The following is an 18,440-nucleotide window of genomic DNA, read 5'->3' on the forward strand; positions in this document are numbered from 1 at the left end:
CATCTTACAATTAGTGTCCGGTATACATAGTGCTTATCAGCACTCCTGCAATAATCAAACTGTGACAATTGATCAAAGATTTTATCTAATTAAACGAGAAAATGACTCTGTCATCCGATGTTTGTATAAAGCAGGAATAATGCTCCCTAAACCTGTTCTTTACGGGAACCTGGTATACCAGGTTCCCAAAATGTAGAGTGCCTGCATTCGTGGCTTAAATTCATGTTTATTTGTGTTATGCTGCTCAGAAAATGACTTTGATAAAAAGATTCTAGAGTTTCTTCTATCAATATATGCTTTCTCTGACCAACTTTGTGTATAGCAGTATTATTAATTCTTTTTAAATGTAACGTGCACCTGTTTTGCTATTCAAAACTTGTACAAAGATATCTATATAGCGATCAAGGCTGAATGCAGCAGATTCTGACTTTCACTGTCCCCATTCAGGTGTCTCTTTTGTGTATAACAAGAGAGTTTGCGAGTCCATCAGGGCATGCTCTATTCATACCTCGTGCCCGTTCAATATTTTCTTTGATGGCACGTGTAGTTTACTGTGGAAAGGAAATACATGTACCACTTGACTGCTTTTGCACAAGTGGATTATCAACCTATCTGTTCTCTGTCAAACTGCAAAAAGAATCTTGTTTGGGGCCTTGGAGATTCTCAGAGAACTGCGGGAGGAACGGGTTAATTAGTTTTCTGACAACTACTGCAAGCTGCTTTCACAGACAAACTATTAATGGGATCTTGAAAGTAGTCTTGAACTCTTTTAAAAGACCAATGTCAATAGCATCATTTAAGTTTGCACCTCAGAAAAATGTTAATATTTAGTAATTCCTCATTCCTTGCTGGAATACATCCTAAGAAAATCTCATTTTCTGATACATTCTTTCATTTTCACCATGAAATTTTTGACGTAAAATTGTTTGTAGAAATGCTCTATACTTATATACAAAGTCTTTATTAGACTTTATGTGCCAATACACTTCATATAATTTTACAAGCTATCTTAACTGGTATTTGGCAAAGCTCTACAAAACTCAGTTCGACAAATCAACTCACGTGTAATAAATCCTTAATTCTACGACCTATTGTGATGATAGAAAGTCTAGGAGCAGAACAAAATCCCTTTCCACTGAGTGCTAGTTCCTCAACACCACTTCCAGTTAAAGAAAGAAAGAAAGGGGAAAAAAAAGAAATGCACACCACATGATGTGCTATCTGCTGACACAAGGCAAAGTATTAAAGGCCAGGCAGGTGGGAAGCCTGGTAAGGCTTTTGAGGAGACAATAACATAGAGGATCTTGCAGACTGAGATTTGATACAGAGGCCTGCATCCAGAATATGCTAATGGGGCAGACAGAAGAGTCCTAATTCAATGACGCGAGTGTCAAGTGTGCCACGACCGAGTCGTCTCACGAACATGGCGTCAGCCATGTCAAGGTGTCAATGGCCAATCAACTTCAACTTCCTGTTTACAGGCTACCACGGACCATCTGAGAGAGGCCCATATATATAGCTTCCATCGGCTAATAGCGGCGGCCTCATTAAACACTCAGACACATGGTTAGTTCGTGTGTGTCGTCACTGGTCAAGCCGGTTTTGATACAGTCACATCGGGACAGTTTAATAGTGACCACATGACTCACCAGTCTCTTGGTCAATGTCAGTGATAGCTGCTTGAAACTTGAGAGGTCAAACAAATTACATGGAATGGTGCCTTCCACAAACACGTCAAGTCGCAGGCATGTGGTTTAAGTCTAATGCCTCAGCGACCCAACTCATAATCTCCCTCCCAGCAATCACTTTCTCATGCCTGCGCCAAAGTAAAGAAGACCCCCTCTCCCCATACAAAAAACTATTAAAAAACCCCAAAACAACAACAAAAACAAAACAAAAAACAAAAACAAAAACAGAAACAAAACTTGGGAAACCAAAGTCAAAACATAAATGTGGACTGAGTGAAAGCAGCAATACTAACAGAACATATCAATGAAAGTGAGACGAAAATCAGACAATCCATTCAAATTTCAAAAGGTTAAGAATTTTTCAAGTTTTGGCGGTGTCATCACTAGATAAGGAGACTACATATGTACTTATACATTACTTTATACGCCACTTTGGACAACATAAAGAAAATATAAAGAAAATTCAACATATTTCCACCTTTCTAGCATAATGAAGACTGCATGACTTTATACCTCTTTCAGAGAGCTGGGGGGATAATATTACTATTAACATATATCAGTGACCAGTCACTTGAAGGAATGTGTAGTTTTCTTGAAAAATGAAATTTTGTTGAATTTTCCTCATCAAATGTTTTCTTTATTGTTGCCCAAAATAATGCCATGAAGTGCAGTAGTCCCCTAGTCCAATGATGACAGCACTGAAACTTTAAATATTCATAACTTTTGTACGGATTGTCCAATTTTCCCCATACTTTCACTGATGTGTTCTCCTAATATTGCTGCTTTTACTAAATCCACATTTACATTTGGATTTTGGTTTCCTTTTGTGTAACTGAACATACTTGCAAAAGTCAGTAGAGGGCAAATGATTTAAATTCCTTTGTTAAAAGGCTGAATTCACATCTTTTCTTTTATTTTTCTTCAAAAAAAAAAAAAGGAAAGAAAGATCAACTTACATCTTGCCCAATCAGACTCTCCCTGCTGTTGAGCACGCCCCAGGGGGCGATCCCGATGGTGACCACTCGGCCACGCATCTTGACCGAGTGGTTGTTGAGGGCATCGCCGACGAGCATGGTGACTCCTGGAACAAGAGAGGGTGGAGGGAGAGATGCACAAGAGATATCGGTTAACTCTGTCGCTCTCTTTGGCAAGTTGTTTGAGCATGATGAAAAGTACTACTAGTACTTTGGGATGGTGGGCATGAGTGAGTTAAACATACTGGACATGAGAAGCTGAAAGGTCACTTCACACCAATGATAACAGCCAGCACAGAGTATTAAAGTGACCGCTGATGCCTAAATTACAAACTGGGCAAACTGCCTTGAAGTAAGGTGATTAACATAGGATCACAGTTTACATTTGTCAAGACATACATTTTGTAACAACAGCGGCACACGCACAATAAAAAGAGGCCTCTGAAACTGAAGGGAGATCTTTCACTGAGTGCTTTCCTCACGTTTTTTTCCTTCCATAACATAACTTGCTCCATTTTCGTGGCAAAAAAAAAAGATCTGAAGGCTTTGTGTGTCAGTAATGGACCGCCAAGCTCCAAGAGCGGAAAACTTATTGTCTGAGATCTAATGCATGCCACTGCACTTTCTCCCATATGATCGGTACTTATCCCAGAATGGATGTGCGCACCATTTCCATGAAGCTATCACATGATGAAAAATCTATTAGCATTTGAAGACTTTTCTTCATGGAAGTTTAGCCTGACTCCAAGGCTCTGGGCCATTTTTCTTTCTACTCGTACCTCTACAATAAATGAATCGGCCTACACAGAGACATTCATCCTCCTCTATGTCAAGTCCTTTCAGTACACTATTCAATCAGGGGCAGATGCATTACTCTTAGACTACTTCTTCATTTGCCACACTCATCTCCTCTGACGGCACACCGAGCATGCATTACCTACTCCATCAAACAGTGGGAGAGACTCCGATTGATTGTAAACAGAAGAGGGCACTCAACTGTTATCACTGTATAATGTGTTCAGGTATTTCTCGCTTGGAGAGCACGCCGGTGCAAAAGTAGTAACACTCAGCGATCTCCCAAGGAGGATATCGTTTTTCCCGCGGTACGAGAGATTCTCTGCTACATGTGGCACAGAGCACGCTCCCTTCGTTAAAATTGATGGGTTGATGGGGGGAAAACATCCGTAAAGGATTGGATGACCTGCATTTTCATAGTTAAGAATCAAACAAGATGGAAGAGGGCTGCAGCGAGCGGGTCTGGATTTCAGACTACAGTGCAAGGTAGATGGCCATTGCCACAGCCACATAGGGAATCCGTGTATACTATTGAATAAGTTGAGTGCTCACACAATTGCAAAGTCTGTGGTCTGAATTACCATTCTCCGCTGGCTCGCAGCCAATGCATATAGAATGAACTTAGCGGATAAATTCACGGCATCCTTTCTGGCTGGAGTTATAGTTTAATTCTAACCACACCGTGTTTGATATGCACTTGAATAGCTAAAATGCAGTTATCCTCACTTCTGCCTGACCGGCATGATCATTATTAGATATATTTGCCTGATTATCTCTTTCCCTTTCTCTTGCTCCATTACAACCTCTTTAAATGTTGCATTTATCATCTTATTTCCTTTTCTCCTTTTCTATTTATGTGTTTGGTTTGGCTGTGATATAAATTTTTCTGATAATCTCTCTATCTCTCTCTTTTTTTTCTCTCTCCCCTCCTTGTTTTGTCTCCATTGTATCTAACAGCTTGAATATCATTTTTTTTTCTCTCCTCTCTCTCTCTTCATATGCCCACATCTCTTACTTCATCAGTAAGATTATACAACTATCTTTCTGATATGTTTTGGTCTATTATCTCCTTTTTTGCTGTTGCCCAGTTTGAAGGTGACATTTGCTACAAGCTTTGCGAACATCTCTTTCAGTCATTTTGTCTTGGTCTGCAACATTTAATGCTTTATCTATTTCTGTGATTATACCTTTCCATCTTTTTACTTTCTCTGGCAGTTTGAGAATAATATCTTCTTCTCCAATTATCTCAGTTCTTCCATTTCTTCCTCTGGCAGATTCAAGGCTTCTTGAATTTCTCCTACCTATTTGTTTTCCTTGCTTCTATCTACTTATGCCGTATATTTAGCGAATCTACTTTTTCATGGATTGGGACTTCCCAATAAAGAGCAGTTAAATTCAGGATCATGGAGTGCGTTAATGAACAGAGAAATGCACTCTCACACACTGCATTTACGTCGGGATTAGAGTTGATATTTTTTTGTGTTACCAAATCGCTAATAGCATGCGTTTCATGAATTTCACGAAAATAAAATCCCCATAAAATATATGCTATGACAATATACAGTATCTACGGGGTGTATTCGACTGCTTGTGTGCGTTTTTGTATGTGTTTATCCCTCTTCCTTCTATTCTACTTTGTCTTAACACTTGATCACTGAATGGATACACCTTGAAATTACTGTTTACCTTTGAATAAAGCATCTGGTGCTTAATTCACTATCTCCACTTCTCTTGTCTTTTTATCTTCATGTTTTTTAATAGCAATGGAGCAAAACTGATATTTCTACTGTCACTCTAGTAATACTGAACTCGTCCTTTAAAGTTCGGACAAGATATTTTGAATGTGCGGCGCTAAATCTTCCTATAAAGGTTTATAGGTCTGCCTATGGCCGGGAGCCACACTAAAACAGTCCTTCACCACATTTCATTTCCTCAAGGGATTATGTGGACAACCAAGAGAGATGCGGTTCCTATAAATAGTTCCCCCGTTCGTGTCTGCCGTCTTAAATTTTGAATATTTTGTCCTCCTCCCGAGGTGGCCACATGTGACTGCCGCCGGGGGAATAGGATGGTGTTAAAGGGGTTAAATAGGCCTTGGTAGAACGCCTGACTGAACGTTATCTTGCGGCTTCTTGTGGATGATTTATCATCAGTTTTTGCGGAGCAGTCGGTGGAGATACAGTACCCCCTCACGAGACGGTCCCCCTCTTTAACAGTTTTCCACAGTTTTGTACATACTTGTACGTCTGCCCGTCTATCAGTCCGTCTGTCTCTTTATCTCAACTGCCTCCTTTCGCACTCCCTCTCCATAAGTATTTAATATCTGGAGCAGAACGTCAACAGGTTAAAGTCCATTGTCTGTCTGTATGCATGTCTGTCTGTCTATTGTTTCTCTCTCCCTCAACCTCTCATTCTCTTGTTTCATCCCTAAGACCTCTCTGCGGAAAAAGGGGCGTACAAACATAACGTCATGACTTGTCTCATGTGTCTAATTACAATGCCACCAAAGTCCCCACGTTACATACACCAGGTGAGATCATCAGCCGCAGTCACTATGGATTATAAGGTGATGAACTAAAGAGCAAGACAAATCTTTCCACCAGAGTGGGGGGAGGGGATGGGAGGGAGGAGGTGTCAGTGTTTACGTGATTTGCATGTATCTCTTTGTTGATGAGAACATTACTTTGACTGCCTTAGGGAGACGTGTTTCATTCGAAATCATGAGCTGAATTGTTGCACTGTCAGCCATTGTTCATGCAATACATGCAAATAATTGAAAATGTGTCATAATGATACAATGGGATGACTTTACCATGAGCCATCAGCCACATCTAAACTATTGTTTAAAAGATTAGAATATAAGAAGGGGGTTGAGAGGAAGGGGTGGGAGAAAAGGGTAGAGATAAGATTGCTTGACTCATTTTATGATTTGGGTAATTTATCTAGAAATTGAAATCTGGAGTCTGGTAGTGATATTCCTTGTGCTTTCCTTTACAAAAATGATGATAATGTTGATTACGATAACGACGACAATGTTGATGATGATGATAATGACGACGATGATGATTGTGAACAACATCATCACTCATTTTCGCTTATTTACACTTTGTGTTCTTAACTGAAAGTTGAACTGAAAATTTACTTGAAAATGAGAACAGAAAGTACCACAAAATTTCCACTATATTTGATGCTTGAATCAACAAATTTGAAAACGAATAAAGATCTTACTCCAGGCATTGTGCACATCATCTTACGGATATGTTATGAAAATCTACTGTGATTATTTTTCTCCTTTTCTATTTTTCTTAATAACATGATGCAACTGGCAATTAGGCCATCAAAATTTAAAATTTAGAGTATACAGATGGATGGATAAAGCGATGGATTGATAGGTAGATGGTTAGATAAATCGCTAGATACAAAGTATATGCTTGTCTTGTTTTTGTCCTTACAGTTAACTGTGTTATATGCCTCATGATGTATCATTTCACATGTTTGAGAAGGAAAAGCTCAGTGGTGTTGTTCACAGTAACACCCAAAATATCAAAGCTACACCGGAATTTAAATCAACACCACAAACAACAGTCTAAGCTCCATGAACGCCACAAAGCAATAGACATGGCTTCGGTAACATGGAGTGAATTAATTTGAGGTCCAATTTAGAGGAAAAAGGGATTTGTTCCCGCCGGGATATAACCTCTTTAAAGGAGATGAAGGATCAGGGGTTTCAGCTCAGAAGCAGTTTGAGAGGAAGTCTTGATAAAGTTTTGGAGCAATTGGCATGGCTTAGCGTTAAAGCATTTCCTTGAGTCAGCCCAAGAGGTGTATATGACGTCACATCCTCCGTGAAGAAGTGCAACAAGGGAAGAGGAAAAAACACAAAAACTACGTCAGAAGATGAATCAAACCCCTTCGACCGGGTGATCAAACGTTCAATTTGCGTACACACACGGTCCCCCTGATTCCCAAAGCACAACGAGCCATTTTGGGCGACAATTGCCCAGACATTCGTAATCCAAAAAGGGGTGACTGTGTTATAGAATTACCAAGCGGCATGTGTTCCCCCCAAGGACACACACACACAGACACATACACCTTATGACGCAAGTCACGTTCGGAGATCACTTCCTCTAAGAATATCCTCACATCGATGACACCGTCCGTGCATCTATGTGTCAAACAACAACAACAAAAAAAAGCTCCTGAAGTTTACATAATTATGCAAAGACCACTCTCACACTGCCTTGAAGTTTCTTACGAAGAAGTAACTTTTAAATATTTTATGGATATGTCCTTGATGGAAAGCATTAATCATTCAACATAGTCGTAAAAATTTTGTGGCATGGAAAGTCTAATTAAAGGCTGACTCACACACTGCACTTTGTTGGACAAACACACGAGTGTTGATTACATGGGATACTTTCTTTGCCTAGATTCCGACAACTCTTGACCACTGTTAGATCAACTGCAGCCACTCACACAGAACAAATGCTTTGCAGACAATCCCTTGATCCCATGATGCTTAGTTCAGTTCAAATGGCTCAACTTCTTTCAACCTCAACACTTGGGGAATATGTCTCTTTGACAAATTTGCTCTTGAGCTTTCCTTATAGATTGCTATTTCTCTCCGTCCTTCTATCTCTCTTTTATATGCTTCAGTTTTTCCTACAGCTATATGACTGTGTCATATGTCTGCGTACTTCTGTTGCATTTGTAATGCTGCAAAAGGGCTGACCGCAGGGAAAAAAAAATAGAGATTCATTTTAATAGCTTAAAGCTCACAGATCACAAGAGTTGGCAATGCATTCCAGCTTCCAATGAACACCAAAGGGTTTGACTAACAAAGGGATACAAGAATAATTGACTAAACTTGGGCATTGAGAAATGCTTGTTATTGAGTAGCATTACATTGCTTTAGCCAGTGAGATTTATGCACAATTGGGGTAAGACTGTAGGTGCCAGTGGAATATATCATGTTAGATTAGACTCAAACTTTTGAACGACGGTCAACCAGATGAAAGCAATTTAACCCATATATGTTGAGGACAGACTGATTTTGATACAACACCCATTTCCCATAGTCACCTTCCCAAATATGTTAGGGACTCATCGTCAACGGGTTAAAAACTTTTTATGGCCTTTCAGCGTATCCTAACCATTTTAGTGATACAGATAAACAAGAAATATGTAGGTGCTTGCTCTCTGGAGTCACAGCTTTACAGGGGTATTTTTTGTGTGTGATGATTTTTTTTTTTCCACAGAAAAAAAACCCCTAATATACAGATAGCACCTACATTGGGTATTGAATGTTTCCTTCTAGCTTGGATCATGTCCTAAGTCTATTTTTTAAACAACTGTCACCCTTCAAACCTATAGCATCAATATATTATGTATTAGACTTCTGCAATTAAAGGCCAAGACATATAATGCATTATTCAGATCTCTCATTATAACATGTGTATATATTCATGTATGTCCCTGTACAGTAGGTAGGTATTGGTAGGTTGGAGGGTATGTATGATCAAGTTGGTTTCATCTGTTAATATCCATTTACATATTCAGGTGTTTTTTTTTTCATTATTTTTATCTGTAATTTGAGCATACACGTAAATGTTAAACATTACAGTGTAAGTGTAATGTAGCAAATCACATGTATGCACACAATTCATGGGATATACAGATGTGTACATTTCTTTGAATAAATCTGCACTACCTTAATTTTGATACTTAGACTAGTACCTACCATAGTATCTATTCATCAAGTTGTAAAGAGGTAGCATGTGTATTGAATAAAATACGAGAGACTATACAGTAGTCCTGTGTGTATTGAAACGTAAGACAGACTGTGAAGTAGTCCTGTGTGTGCTGATATGTAAGACAGAGTTTCCACAAAGTGAGGCCAACCTGTATTGGTGCCACCAGTCACGATCCAAGCCCCCGTGGTCCTGGCTGCCTTGCCCAACCCCTTGCACAGCACTCTCTTCAGCTTGGGCTGGATGGCGAAGTCCTGGAGGCCGCCCCTCATCGAGATGAGCAGGTTGGGCAGGCCCAGGTTCCAGTGCTTCTTCAGCAGCTGCAGCACCATGTCTGGGGGCGTGTCGTCGGCAAGCCTGATGTACTGTGTGCACACATGTGCATTCAAGAAAAGTGAGCAAAAGAATAGTTGATGTTTAGTATACAATATCAGAGAAGAGACTGATTGGTTGACTGCCCGAAACGTGATATGCAGTTAAAAGTACCAGCACTGTATGCTGCCGCTGTTGAGCCGTGCAATTTTGTTCAACCAAATATGGATATTGCACGGCTGATGTCATCAATTTACAATGACTCCCATGTTCAAGTTAGCTACTTTATAGTTTTTGTTCCATTGCATGGCTCTGACTTCACAATAAGCATACCTTTTCTGTGTGCACTCAAAAATTAGTTGCATGTGCGCACTCAGTCACTCATTTTACTGTCAACGCAGTCAACTAATCACTTCCACATGCAACTGATTGTACTGTACCAGCCATAGGCCTTTCCAAAAAAAAAAAAAAATGGTTGCCATTCCTGTACTAGATTCATGAATAAATTTATTTACTGGGCTTATGTTACAAATGGTATAAATGTGGTAGCTGAACTACATGTTTAGACCAAGAATCAACAATCTTTTTTAATGTGTTATTACATACTGTTACATCACACATCAGACATGGGAAAAAAGTGTTTGTAAAGAAAAGCTTTACAAAATGTGTACAGTCAACAGTCACAATTTCTATATATATCAAGTAATTGCAGCATTTTGTTTTGTTAATCATAAATTTTTGACCTCATATTTTCTTATTTCCTTTCATTTCAAGCAAACTGAGACCTTGCCACAGGAATGATGAGCTAAAGAAATAATAGTTACATCATCATCTTCATTTAATGTCCTTCATTAGCGCTTATCATGAAAAGCATTTCCTGATTGGAACTGCTAGTGCTAACAAGAGAAAAACCACTACACACTCACATGAAAATGTTACAATACTTGCATACCAGGCATGCCATAAGAGTAGGCAAATAAGGCTGCCACAAGCTTGTAAAAATGGATTTTTTTTTTTTTTCTAGCAGTAGTTGCTGGAACTGCTAAACATAACTTGCAAATTCTATAAAAACATATGATGTAGTGTTCAAGAGATTGAAAAACCTGAGTACCGGGTAACTGGCCACATTCATCCTCCTTAATATGAATTTACAGTACCAGGATATTCCATTCACAATCTAGCAGATAATTAATCGCATTACAACTCACGAGTGGATGCAGTTACCTACCATTACATTAATTTGTACCAAATTGGACCTTTTAAACCTACCTTTGCTTTGTTGCCATGGCCAGCACCCTGGAACTCTAGGAGTCCGTAGGCATCCGTTGCCAGAGAGACCGTGTGGCTCTTGGAATTCCAGAGGAGGGCGCCGGAAGAGGCTCGCAAGTGCGACGTCTGGGTGAGCTGGCGGTGGAAGGCGAGGCTGCGCCCACATCCGCATCTGTGAGGAATGCAGAGAACAGGAGGGGGAAGCAGCAGATGGAGAGGGGCAATTAAGTGATGATGCGGAGAATACTTGATGAAGCTAAAAATCAGATCTTGAATACGTGGTGTCCTTCTAACGTTTATATAAACAAACACACAAGTCCGGTAGAACCTGTGGTTGAATACCACAAACCTGTTTCCAGTCGGTAGAAATCCTGCGATGCTTCAAAAACTAAACAAAAAAGACCAAATGCAATTTCTTAAGAAATAAACAAATACAACAATACTCATAATTACATATACCAATATTGAATTAAAAACAAGAGTTCTCTAAACACTACTTGATGATCTGAGAGTTTACGTCCTTTAAACCATCTTACAGCTGACATTGCATGTTATTACGAAAGAACATCATTTCACCCCCAAAATTTTAATTAGTCTTCTCGTATTAATAGTAATTTTTTTTCTTCAAGCTGTAGCCTGGCCTTGTCAGACAAGAAAGTCATTACATCAAATTAAATGACCCATAGCTACAGATCTCCGTGGTACCACACATGAAGACTTAAATTACCAAGAATGTTTGCCAAGAAACCATCATTGTCAGAATTGGCACACCTTTGCAGAAATGATGTAATATTTTTGAGATGGCATGTCGGCCTGTTTATGATTTTAATTGACTCCTTAATCTCCACGAAGGTGAGGCAGCAGCGGAAATGCCTGTCATCTTCACTAAATAACTTAGGTAAGAAAAGAAAATATGGCAGAGTCTTCTATAATAATAGCTTGACAAGAGTAAGTTGCACGCTCTACTTCTTATGAGGGAGGGGGAGAGGGGGGAGTGGCAAGGGAGGGGGTCGGAGTTAATGTTAAATGCCATGTGAATCTTCAGGTACAAATTTCCAAATATTCAGAGGTACACTTCCTCAACAGGGCTGATCTTGTATGGCACATTTAATCAGTGTTCAAACTTGAAATCTATTGTATATCATGACCATGTTTACAACCATAAAGAACTCACAGAGTTGTTAAAGGCTTTCAATACAAAAATACAGATTATACTGATAAAAAGCATGAATTTCAGACTCAAATCTTTGGCAGATTTTAATCTGTTAGTCATCACCCTCACTGATGACTGTACAGTTAGTTCTTGTAGATAACAACAAAGTATGCAATATTTTGAGATGTATTCAATTACCACTTTCAAAACTAACAACTGAAAATACCACTGACAAGGTACACAAACATGTTGCCCACAATACCCAGAGTACATCACTGAAAATATCATAAACAACATTCATTTGAGAAGCAATGCCAGAGTAGAAATGGTTTGAAACAAGTCACAAGCACAAAGTCATGCATGATAAAAGTATGCCATCATTGAAGGAAATAATCTCAAACGGAATGAGGCTAACTGCACCGGCAGTTGCAAAATGAGGAATACACGGATGACTACTACATGAGTGGACTAGCTCAATATGCTGTGGTTGTTGTTGAATGCTTTGCCATGAAGAGATTTTTAAAGAAAATAATGATGCCTATCAAAACAACAAGAAGGATGGAATTATCCTGCATGATTGCTCAATGTGTAATCCAATCCCTACAAATGTCTGAAATCCTAACAGACTTTTGATACAATCAACCAGGAATGAGGTTTACACAGGCAAAGGGTGGAATCTATTTGTGTGATGAATACAAATAAAACCTCTGCAACAAATGTCTGCAATGATAAACATGGGTTGCAATGAAGGAAGAATATTGTGTGGGCAAAGTAAAATACTTAGAACTATACAAGTTCTTTGAAAAAAAAAAACATGACTCATTGTACCCTGAATCATAAAAAACATAGGATGATTTGAAGGTAGTATTTTAAAGATGTACTGTAATGCTTACAGCATGTACAATGTACATGTAGCTGACAGAATTTGTTATATCACAAAATGCTGTAATAGCAATGATTCTTTGTGCTTGCATAAAACAGCATATGAAGTCAAACAAATGCTACATGAATGTTTATTCCATTTAATATCCATGAATAAACAAATCCTTGCGAACTTTTATAGAAATTCTGCGAAGATACAAGCTACACTGTATGTAACTTGCCATGCGGTGTCCAGGTCATTGCGTTTGTGGGACACACCCAAAGAAATGTTTGCTCTACTTAGCATGACATCCTTCTTGCTGATCAAGATGACATGTAATTTTCATGTCCTCCAACAAACATTCTCATTAAATCACTTCCTTTGGCTGATGTTGACATGTCCCTTCTGCTTTCACAGATCCATCCCTCAACAAAATGCTTTGTTTTGCTTTTAATTGTTAGTCATAACATTTCAATTTTAGCTCAAACGTATGTACACACCATAATCCATTGCATTATACACATGTATGCACTCACAAGATTCATCACAATAACAATCTATTTTTGGTGAAGATACCCTCAGGGATATTGAACATCAAATAAAAGAAACAGTCAACAGAGTTTTGAGATATGGAAAATTAAACATGCAACAGCATCTCCAACTATATCTGGGTTATGAAGCATGCATGATCTTATCAACTCGGTGAGGAGTTATGAATATTAATGATGAGAAATAAGAATACTCTACAGAAAAAAAAGACTCTGGAGACAACAGCCAGAAATGGTCATGGACAACAACAAAATGCACAGTAAAGGAATGGAAGAGAAAGACCCTCCTCTGTCTATATCAAGTACACAGTGGTTTTATAAAACTGCTCTGGGAAACTTGAGTCCATAATACCAAACAGCAGAGGTTTCATCATGATAATGGTGTTAGCTCTTTAATCTAAAGGAGTATGAAACTCAAATATGGATGCATGTATGTGGTTTGAATAAATGCAGTAATATTAGTAGAATCCAGCAGAGAAACCTAATGAAAATCAGGAAATCTGTTCAAAATGTTACGAGTTGTTAAAGTTTCTGAGCCGCCACTGCTAAATGAGCTGATAACAACATTTTGTGACAAATCCCACTTTCCAACTGCACACGATGGTCTCAGCACTGGAGGAGTTAATCGAAACAAGCTGGATACTTCCATCCGAAATAATCAGATGGTTTCACACAGCACGAAAACCTTTGCGACAGCAGTTTGTGCTTACAGCTTTCAACAGCATCAGCCAAACCTTCTCATCTACACAATACAAGTTACAAGGCTTTCAATTCAACTTACTCCTTGATCTGTCCACAGGGGGGAAAAATGGAACAAGGAGACGTCAAGAAAACGGGGCTTGGAATAAAGTCAAGGAGTCCCCTTTTCTGTGTATAATGCTTGCTACATTGCTGTCTTCAGTTATTACTGATGTTGAGTACAATGCAAGCTAGCCACACACTGACCTCTTCAATTTCTGGTGATGCATAAATGAGAATACCCAAAGTCACTCGCAAGTATTACGTTGTTGACATGTCATCACCACAAGCTATCAAGTTGCAGTATGTTTCATTGTTGCTTCGCCATCAAATGACAGGGTCAATCATAATAAAAACAAGAAATATGCATACAGGTAAAGGAAAAGAAAGAAGAAAAGAATAAACAAGGGAAACATGACAGGGCTTAAAAACCTCTTTGAAAAGGTCTTCAGGGAGATAGACCCGGTTCAGGGAGGGGCAGGAGTTTTTTTTTTCCTTTTTTTTTTTTTTTGGATCGATGCTATCAACAAAGAGTGAGGAGCTGGCAGAGATACAAGGCCCCCTTAAGGGACATGGAAAGGGGTGTTTTTTGATAATCAGCCAGCCAGAGATACCCTGCGACTCAATTACCATGATCCGTGATGTTCCCCTTAACAATAGGCGGAATGAGTAACCTGGATACTCTTAGTCTATGCACCCACAGACCCCACCTTTGACGACCCTTGAGCTGCAATTGAGCCGTCCGTCATCAGGTGAAAAAAAGGCACTAACAGGGCGAGAGGTACGAGGTCGGCATTTGTTTTCATTTAGTTCGTAAATGATGTGTACAGTTATGCAATCTATGAGTATCTACATCTACTGGGAAGAAATGGTTGTCTATAATCATACTCAGCCATGATTTCTATTTCTTTATTCAAATTGATGGCAATTTTACAAAATATCAAAGATACTTGTATAATGAGAATTCTTCTTTTGTATAACCATTTGCATTTTCCTGAAACTTTAAGCATCTTTTTTTTTCACCTACTAGCAAATAATGAAGAGTTGGATTTACACAATGTAGTTCAAGTTGACTGAGGAAGTTTTGAAAACCACACTAAACCTAGCAACTGGGTCTTTACTAACAAAGACTAGGTCCAGCAGTGTGATTCACACAATTCAAATTTTCATTTTGATAAAGTAATATCCAAGGACTCCTATCCATTTGACATTTGCATTCTACCAATATCTTTCAAAACATATTATTTTTGACCATTTGAAAGTTGGTAGCTTACCTATCATGGCATCACATAAAGATCTATTGCAGGTACTGTGACACTGACTCTTCTTTAATTGTGTAGTATTCATGGTCAGTAATATATCACATGTCATTTTTTTTTTTTTTTTTGGTGGGGGGTCATTTTTGTAAAGGATTTCACTTCCTCTATCTTGGATGACTTCCAAAAGATGCCAAATCTGAATCATGGCTCAGTTATTATTCAAATAGCTCTTTAACTTTCTTTGTGAAGGAAAATCTGCCTTTGCTGTCACCTAATCGTGTCTGTTTCATCAATATCTCTTTATTATACTTCTAAAACTTTCAGCAAAAGTGCTGAACTGAAGTTCTATCCTTCATCAAAAAGATTTGTGAAATGAATTTTTTATCGCACATTTAAAAGGGTCATGTAAATGAATTTTTAATTCACCTTGAAGATTCGTCATATATCTTATTGGTTTTTTTTTTATTTCATGAACACAATTTTCACTGCATCTTAAACACTTTCTGGAACAGAATTTGTATAATTCACTGTGAGCCCCGAAAAATGACACCTATGCTATAAGGCCTGTAAATTCAATGTGCGCCTCAGTGGGACCCACCTTTCATTGGGATTGCGTTGTCTTACATTGTTTTTAGATATCTCAGTCATTTAAAATTGATTTTCATCATGTAAAATTTGAATTCCTCTTAGAATTGAATGCTTTTAAAGCATTTCATAAAGTGGTTTCTAAGTATCTCGCAAAAAAAAATTAAAAGCTGAATCCTCATCTCAACCAATACTATGCCATCCCCAAAAGCTGTCTAAAATGTGTTTTCACTGCGCTTTTTGACACAAGTATCAAGAGACACCAGATGACTTGGTTTTGAGTAGCACTTGATTCCACTGACATGGCAATATTGACTATTAAAGTTAGCCATCAATCTATCAGCCAAGACATAGCCATATGACCAAGGAGTGGCACGCGACTATAAAAGCCTTGTGACTGTGTGACAACACATCACATCCTGCTGAACAGGTAGCTGCTGTTGTCTTCACGTTACCATTTGAACTCATCATCAATCGTGACGCAGGGATAAACTGTTGCTAAAGGGCACTTTCTCCCAACTTTATGATCCAATTTTACCTTCAAAGCTTGACGTCACAAGGACAGGGATGAAGCAGACACAAGCAGCACAGCAGTTTAAAAATAGCCGTTTAAAATCTTAACATGCTGAGATATCCTATTCACCCAAGCACATAGCATTCAAGAGTGCTGTTCAACAGTTTGATATTAAATGATGTGTTTGAGTAAGTAATAACAGAAAAAAACAATCAAACTTGATGAAGCATTAAGTACTGTATCTCTTTATATATACAGCTATTTTTTATTAGCCTGCTACATAAAGACTTTCACAAAAAAAAGAAAATCATCATCATGTGCAAAATGTTCTTAATCTACATTCAAGTTGTCAAATTTCAGGTGATCATATCACTTTTGATATAATATGAAATTATCAAATTTCAGTTTCACCACCATAACTACACGAACATGTCAAAAATAAGTCGCAATGTCACATCTGTTTTGTCACAGAATGCATCACTGTCAGTAAAATATCATCCTCTTGCTGTTTCCTGATAACATTAACATATTTGATGCACATCTGGATCATTTTGTTGCGGTCATAGCATTGTTTTAGATCTCTACACGATGTGAAGCACAGCCAGTCTAGAGTAAACTTTCAATATCTCAATAAATATGGTTTGGAAAGCTGACCTAATTTGCCCTTCACAAAAAAAACTGAAGAAGAATACAGCACAACTAACGCAAGGACTGAATTACTCCCATGAATCTCTGGTAGGGACGAAGCTGAACCCAGTCTCTAAGGCTGCCTGTGTGGTAATCAGCCACGTTTTCTGTTGCCGTTCTCTGGTCATTCAATTCTTCAATAACACTGGAGACTGCCTCGCGGCCCCCATGGCAATCCCAAAATTAGGTGAGGACTGCGTCAAATTAGATCGTCGCTCCATCTTGCCCCCTTGAGCTACAACTTGGTCAAAGAAGCACGTCTCTCATACAGGCACTCAATGTTTCATGCACAGCATGTTGAAATATGTTCTTAAAAAGTTGTCATTTAATTAGAATTTACCTAAGATAGTATAAACGTGCAAACCCAAAAGTACTTTCTACAATATATCTTTGCTGCATATATCCTCATTTCTGCGAAAAAATTAGAATTACATTCCCTAGATGTTTGGCAGAGAAGAATAGCTCAGACATCTTTCTTTTCTTCCCTTTTATTTTCCTCTGGATATTTTGAGGCATATTCCAGGTGGTTGCAAGAGTATCAGTTACCTCATATCATTTTCAGGCAAATATTTCATTATGACCTGACATCGTACATTGTGATAGGTTCAGTATTCAAGTCCTCGTTCTGAAGGAAAATGAACCTATTTGTATTCAAGAGCATCCGTGTCGCCGACAGAGGAGAACGGCCGTCTGGTCTGCGGTAAGTGAACGCTCTCACTCGATGACGTCACACCGGAAGAAAAGAAGAACACCATCTTTTCTTTGTGTGTGAGTGTGGCTGTGTACCTCACATTGCACCTTCAACTTCATTTCTACCTTTGATTATTTGGTGGCCACCCTGGTGGCTGTGAGATAATCTAGTTCTGCATCTTCGATGTAAAGCATTCTAGGGTTTCCATCAACCATCTTTCAAGTCTCCGTCTCAAGCTGTAACCTATATGACACAGTATATCTCTAGTTACCACTCGACAGACACATCTCTCATAGCCTACACTTGTAAAGAAATACAATTATCATACTTTCAGAACTGCACAGTCGATGTAAACAGTCCAGCAAAATGATGCCCATTTTTTACTATGAATTAATTTCACACCTTTTTTACCCTAAACCCAACCCAAATTTCTTTCTCTTCCTCCCTCCTCTTATTATCTTTTTCCCTCCTTTATTACTATTTGCTTCCCCTTCTTCATCTTTTGCTACTTTTTTTTCCGCCTCATACTCCTCCCTCTCTTCCTCCTCCTTCTTCTTCTCGTTCTTTCCCATCATTATCTTCCTCTTCTAATTTTGAGAGGGTTTAGAGGGC

The 18,440-nt window shown here is 38.6% G+C and overlaps 1 protein-coding gene across 1 annotated transcript in view; it reads right to left on the reverse strand.

The window, feature by feature from the left end:
- LOC139738504 (transient receptor potential cation channel subfamily M member 3-like) overlaps window positions 1-18,440 on the reverse strand; it is an 86,042-nt gene that overhangs the window by 38,449 nt on the left and 29,153 nt on the right. The window contains exons 4-6 of the mRNA XM_071649129.1: window positions 10,792-10,963; window positions 9,362-9,575; window positions 2,645-2,769 (exon numbers count right to left, since the gene is read on the reverse strand). Coding sequence (XP_071505230.1) covers window positions 2,645-2,769; window positions 9,362-9,575; window positions 10,792-10,963 — 511 coding nt within the window. The remainder of the gene's footprint in view (window positions 1-2,644; window positions 2,770-9,361; window positions 9,576-10,791; window positions 10,964-18,440) is intronic.

This window comes from Diadema antillarum, unplaced genomic scaffold (assembly GCF_040938485.1).
Source record: "Diadema antillarum isolate AM-2024a unplaced genomic scaffold, OU_Dant_1.0 seq00000746_RagTag, whole genome shotgun sequence".
In the NCBI taxonomy this organism is placed as follows: Eukaryota; Metazoa; Echinodermata; class Echinoidea; order Diadematoida; family Diadematidae; genus Diadema; species Diadema antillarum.